This window comes from Monopterus albus, unplaced genomic scaffold (assembly GCF_001952655.1).
Source record: "Monopterus albus unplaced genomic scaffold, M_albus_1.0 scaffold96.1, whole genome shotgun sequence".
NCBI classification, from domain to species: Eukaryota; Metazoa; Chordata; class Actinopteri; order Synbranchiformes; family Synbranchidae; genus Monopterus; species Monopterus albus.
Window position 1 is genome coordinate 3,924,990 of NW_018127976.1, and position 6,027 is coordinate 3,931,016.

General features: G+C 40.4%; 1 protein-coding gene across 1 annotated transcript in view; it reads left to right on the top strand.

Moving 5' to 3' along the window:
* Positions 1 to 6,027, top strand: part of LOC109965141 (partitioning defective 3 homolog) — a 428,297-nt gene that overhangs the window by 26,084 nt on the left and 396,186 nt on the right. Inside the window, exon 2 of the mRNA XM_020608934.1 lies at positions 5,292 to 5,393. Coding sequence (XP_020464590.1) covers positions 5,292 to 5,393 — 102 coding nt within the window. The remainder of the gene's footprint in view (positions 1 to 5,291; positions 5,394 to 6,027) is intronic.

The following is a 6,027-nucleotide window of genomic DNA, read 5'->3' on the forward strand; positions in this document are numbered from 1 at the left end:
TATATATATGTTTGAATTAATTAAGTAAAACATGCATGTGTGAAGGCATTAATATATAGAAAGCCAGTGAACTTTGCAGAAATTTCATTTTATATTTTTATAACATGCTAAATTGATTAAATTGCACTTCAACAGTGCCTTAAAATCAACGATAAAATAATCAACATAGTATTGGTCATCTCTGTGGCTTGTCTTTTGTCAGATGCTTGCAAACCTATCACATTTCTCCACTTTCTCATTTTACAGAGAACAGGGCTTGTTGATGCTGTTTTTAGAAGATAACAGACACGGTCAGATTTCATCTGTCCTGTGAGCTGTTACCGCTTATGGTTTGTGAAACTACATCATCCAGCTTGTTCTGTCTTTATGGGGCCATCTCCAAATGCTTGACATTCCTACATACTAACCAATGAGAAACATAGTTGTCTCTGTGTTATCATTGCTGAAACTCATATTGTGTTACCAGCGTCTCTCTTTTTCCTTCACTACTTTGCATGTCACATAAGTATTTCCCTTTGTCAGCCAATTTATCTGATTAACCTGAACTGATGAATGCATGGCCTCTGTGATCTGAACATGCAACCTTCTGATCTGGAGTCAGACATGCGTCTGTTGTGCCACAAGGACTTGATAGTGCACCAGACATTTGAGAAGTACATCTGCACCTGTGAGAACAGCAGCCCTTGTAGGAGATAATGTAGCCTTCATAAAACACACACAGGTACATGCGCTCTCTTACTCATACACATTATTTCCCAGCCCCAGTTTTATTTGTATAGCACCAAAGCCCAACAAAAGTCATCTCAGGACATTTTACATAGTAAGGTATAGACATTACAATTCTTCTTCTTCTTCTTATTATTATTATTAATAATAATCCCCGTGGCAGTGGGGAGGAAAAACTCCTTTTAACAGAAGAAACCTCCAGCTCTTGATGGGCGGCCTTCTGCCACAGTCAATTGGGGTGCGTGGATAGTGGAGAGAGAAAAGAAAAGAAAAGCAATAAGACACAACAAACACAACAGCACTCAAACACTGGGTAAGTTGATGTGGCCAGCGACTGCTCATCAGAAACATAGAGCTCCAGAGCCAGGGCTACCTGCAGAAATGTACAGGGAGAGAGGAGACACAAAGTTAGTGACATGTAGTGGTGGCATCTAGATGCATGGAGAGGTTTAATTAGGTTCTTATGAATAACTCCTCTTGAGTTGATTTTTGATTTATATAATTTAGGTGATTGAGGGGCAGACACAGTCTCTATGGGGTACTGGAAGTCTTGGGTGGGTAGCAGCTGCAAAGAGACTGCAGAGAGGTGTATAAGACTGCAGTCCTGCGTCCTGGTCTCAACTCTGGGTTGTCATAATTTAGGTTGTAACATAAACTCTATGAGAGCCACACCATCCAAAGTGGGATGGATGCCCTCCCCAGCTTCCTCCAGGGCACCAGTCTTTGTGTGGTCTTTGACAGGAACAGGCAGTCCACTCTGCTACAAAGACATAGATAATGGGGTGAAGAGAGCTATTGTCTAGGCTTGTGTCACAAGTGTGTGTGTGTGTGAGTGTTTGTGTGTGCCTGTGTGTGTTACACAGAGAACAACTGCCACTCTGCCTTTTACAGTGGATCATATAAGCAGATATCTGAGCAGTAGGGGTGGCACTATGTTGCTCAGTCACTGTATGCATGAATGAGAAAAGTGACTACACAGGTCATATGGGCAGGAGCTAAAAAAAACAGCAGACAATACCCCCTGCATACACACTCATATCTGCTGTGCTGAATACAATAAACCTCTTTTTACCTCCAGATCTGTTCAGTGTCAACACAGCAGGGATAATTCTGTTATTCCAGCAGAGCATGTTTTTTTAAGTTCAATCTTCTGTTGCATTTGCTACATTTTGACACATGCAACCACATCTCTCACTGACATACTGCACCCCCTGTGAACCAGGAGCCTGTACCATTATCCAACTAATTCTGGTTAACTTGGTGTTATCTGGCTTCACTGAGCCTAACATTGGTCTTCCCAGACACAGTAACTGGTACAGTGCTGCAAAGCCTGTTACCAACTGGCCCAGCTGGGTTTTCCTATTAGTCTGTGAGCTTGTTCATGTGAAAGAGGTGGACTTGCTAATTAGAAGCAACACTGCCCGGAACAATGAATGAAGTGCTTTGTGTAACCTGAGATGGAGCAGGGATACCTGTGGGGAAATGTGTTTATAGTCAGGGCAAAATGTAGGTGAACTGTGAACTAGATGGGAGGACAGTGGAGAGGACTTACACCTAAAGTCAGTCTCAGTGCTGCTTTGTTAGGAACTGCTTTAACCCTTCTGTCATTATGGACAAGGATAGTCTTAGGTCTTTTCAAACTACACTGTAGGCTATTTATGAGACTTGGCTGCACTTAGGCAACAGTATAGACATGTTACATGGATGTGATATGGGTTTTATTCCTCTAACGCACAAGAGGTTTCCACTGAAGAAGTTTCTGAAAATCTGCAGCAATGTTAAAAAAGAAGAAGCTTTATTGTAACACATACAATGAAATTATGTTTGGAGCTGAGGGCCACGGGCTACTGCGTGCATACGCGCTGCCATCACAGGCAGTGGGGGGGTTCAGTGTCTTGCCCAAGGAAACTTCGACATATGCACTGCAAGCATCGAGATTTGAACCTTCAACCTTCTGGTTGGAGACGGCTGCTCTACCCACCACACCACTGTCGCCTCCCCAAAAGTAGCTCTTTCTTTTTTTTGGTTGATGCACATGTTCTATTGTGCAGCACTTTGTGCTCCCCGGAGTTGTAAAGTGCTATATAAATAAAGCTTTATTATTATTATTATTATTATTATTCTGGAAGGACTTTGATGATGGAAGATGCAAATTGGTTTTGGAAAATTGCCTGTTCACTTTTTGCTTAAGGCAGTTCAGAGAAGTTCTCTTTAACATAATTTCAGCCTTGTTTTTGGAGAAGTGTGAAATCTTTATTATACATTTCAATAAATATGCACGAGGGCAAAGTAAGCTTTGTCTTCTTCTGTTTCCTGAAAGACCCTCTCCCAATATGCATTGCTCATTAATGCCTTAAATCAGTTACATAGTTAAGAAATGTCAGAAACCTATAAAACTGTGCAAGAGCCAATCTTGCATAACGTTGATCAGCAAATATGCTGCTTAGCTGCTGAGTCTGCTAATGCTTTATGAGCTCTACTGCTGTTCTCCACATGTGCTGTAACTGTTCATAATTCAGTGCTACAAATGTATCTGTTTCAAGGATCTGATACTCTGCTTCTCTTCAGTCCATTTGTACTGGTTTTCAAACTACACTTTCAATATTTGATTAAGCCTATATGTGTTCAAAGGTGTTAAATGTGATGACACACTTTAGGCTCCTACAATGCTACCAAACTCATTGGATTTCAATGTTAGCAAACATGCACTAAAGTTATTGATTTAAGTCCCGTTATGTATGACTGTAAAGTTTTTTGTGAGTGGAATTGCTAACTGTAACTTCCTAGGAGGTCTTAGTAATAACTCCATGTGCCTAGCAGGGGGAAAAGACCATTCAGCTGTGTGTGTATCAGTTAAGACCTTAGTATTTACAAGGACGTACTCAGAAATGATCCATCAGAATCCCAGTCAGTGATGGATTCTCTGGTAATATTCCCATAATGAGGTCTCTTAAACAGAATTCTTAAGCATTACTTTTGGCTTGCAAGAGGCAAAGAGACCATTTACATGGGGTTTTTACAGAGTAAATTCAAATCTAAACAGTCTTTGTCAAATCAGAGACTTTCATTCTATGCCAAGTGTGTTTCTGGGTTTAGATTTTGTGGCTGAGCTTCTTTCAGAATCATGTTTGTTTCTCATAATCCATGTAAGGAACAAGTCTGGTGAAGATTTTTTTGTGTGTCAACATTTGAAAATGTAAAATTTATTTAATACTGAGGGTCAGTTTGTGATTTGTAATGACCTCTTTTTAATGTAAATGTCTGTTGTAAATGTTTTTTTTTTTTTGCATGTGTAGTGGTTTGAGTGTAGCTTCTGGAAAATAATTTACATGTTCTCTCAGGTTGGACTGCTTTCATTGTTCTGTAAATTCAGGAGGTGCCCTAATTAATACAACTACTACTGACACTACAAGTCTCTGTTTCCGTTTCTGTTTTCTTGTCTTGTCTTTTGGAAAGGTCACTTATAAACTTGTGTCTTTTCCTCCTAACAATCCCAGAAGGAAGGAAGAATACCCCCACAGTCATTTCCCATATGATCTGGACCAGGTGAACCTCAAAAAGTTCAGTACAGTAGTGCAGTGCATAGGCACTTACACAGACCTGAAGACAGCTCAGTTTGGAGGAGAAAATGTAAAGGAAAAAGACAGTGAAGGAAATATAGTGAGAAGTAATTACAGACAAAAGAGTGAAGAGATTCTTTCCCAACATGGTGTGTGGTTTCTCTTTACACTCATGTCTGACTGGGCCATTCTGTCTCAGTACTTGTAGGCTATGAGCCTTCAAGTCTTAGGAGGGTAGGGAGGAAAGAGCAGGAGAAATAGACGGAATGAGACTTCTTATTGGTGAAAAATATTCTGTTATAGCAGTGCTTCTGTAGCTTCTGAACCTTGTCTTATAAGGGGTGAATGAATGAATGAATAAATAAACAAACTGCACATCTGTCCTATGAATATACTGGTGCAATACTATGAAAGTAATATTCTGTATATGACATATGGACATGTAATTACACATCTCAGACTATTTATATAAACTGCATCTAAGTCAGTGAGGCACAAATTGTGAACTGTACACTGTCTGATGCAGCATTAAATACTGTAAAAGAAGTGTATCACGTCTGTGGCCAAAGCACTGCACTACATGCTCCACCTGAATATATTACATATCCATGGATGATATTCATATCCTGATACAAAAAGGCACATTTAAAAACTAAATATCTAGTGATAAGAGATGCAAAAATGCCACCTGCCTGTTTCACATCTATTCCTTCTTCTACCCCCACATGAAGAAGCTTTGAGACATGCTCATTTTGCAGACCAGTCAACATGAGATTAAAATATTTCATATTATAACGTCAATCCATAACCACGTCATAGCTTCTGCGTGCCAGCTGACTGAATCATTAGATGATCATTATATGAGACCTAAGATGATAATTCCTTTGCCCTAGCATTGCTTACAGTGTGTGTTGTATGGCTTTAAGGCTACAAATCCTGAGTCTGTGTTGCAAATAAAGCTGAGCTTACTACTGAACTAATACTTTTTGTCCCCTTTCCTTCCAGGACTCTAACTACTGGGTCCAGGTCCACAGGTTGGAACATGGGGATGGAGGCATTTTGGACCTGGAGGACATGCTGTGTGATGTGGTGGATGACAAAGACAGGGTGAGTCAAAGTCGATGTGTAATCGAGATTACAGGAGCATGTGCAGGCAAGGTCAAGGTCAAAGGTCAAAGTGTTTATTTGTCATATGCACAGTTAGTAAAGGCATTTCCTTGTACAATGAAATTCTTACTTTGCCATCCACATGGATGCCACATAATACAAGTGAAATGTAAAGTAGATGAGCAATAACACAAATCTAAATAGGCAGTAAAATCACAAATCTAAGGCACTTTAAAGCAGCAAGTGAAGGAGCAAATAAAAATGCAACAAGAACACAATATTATGCAGAGAGAATATATGCTACGTGCGAGCTGTGGGGTGTAAATAGTCAGCAGTGAGTGTGCAATTATGCATGTGCAAAATGAGTATGTAAACAGTACAAATGGAATTACATGAGGTAGAGCCTGAGTCAGGTGTTTAGGAGTCTGATGGCAGAGGGAAAGAAAGAGTTTTTCAGTCTAGAGGTCCTGCATCTCATATTTCTCAGCCTCCGACTGGAGGGCAGGGGTATAAACAGTCTGTGCTGGGGGTCGGTGGGCTCCTTGAGGATGGAGGCAGCTTTCCTACACACCCTGCGGTGGCAAATGCTCTGCAGAGAGAGTAGTGGAGTCCTGGTGATCTTCTCAACAGTCTT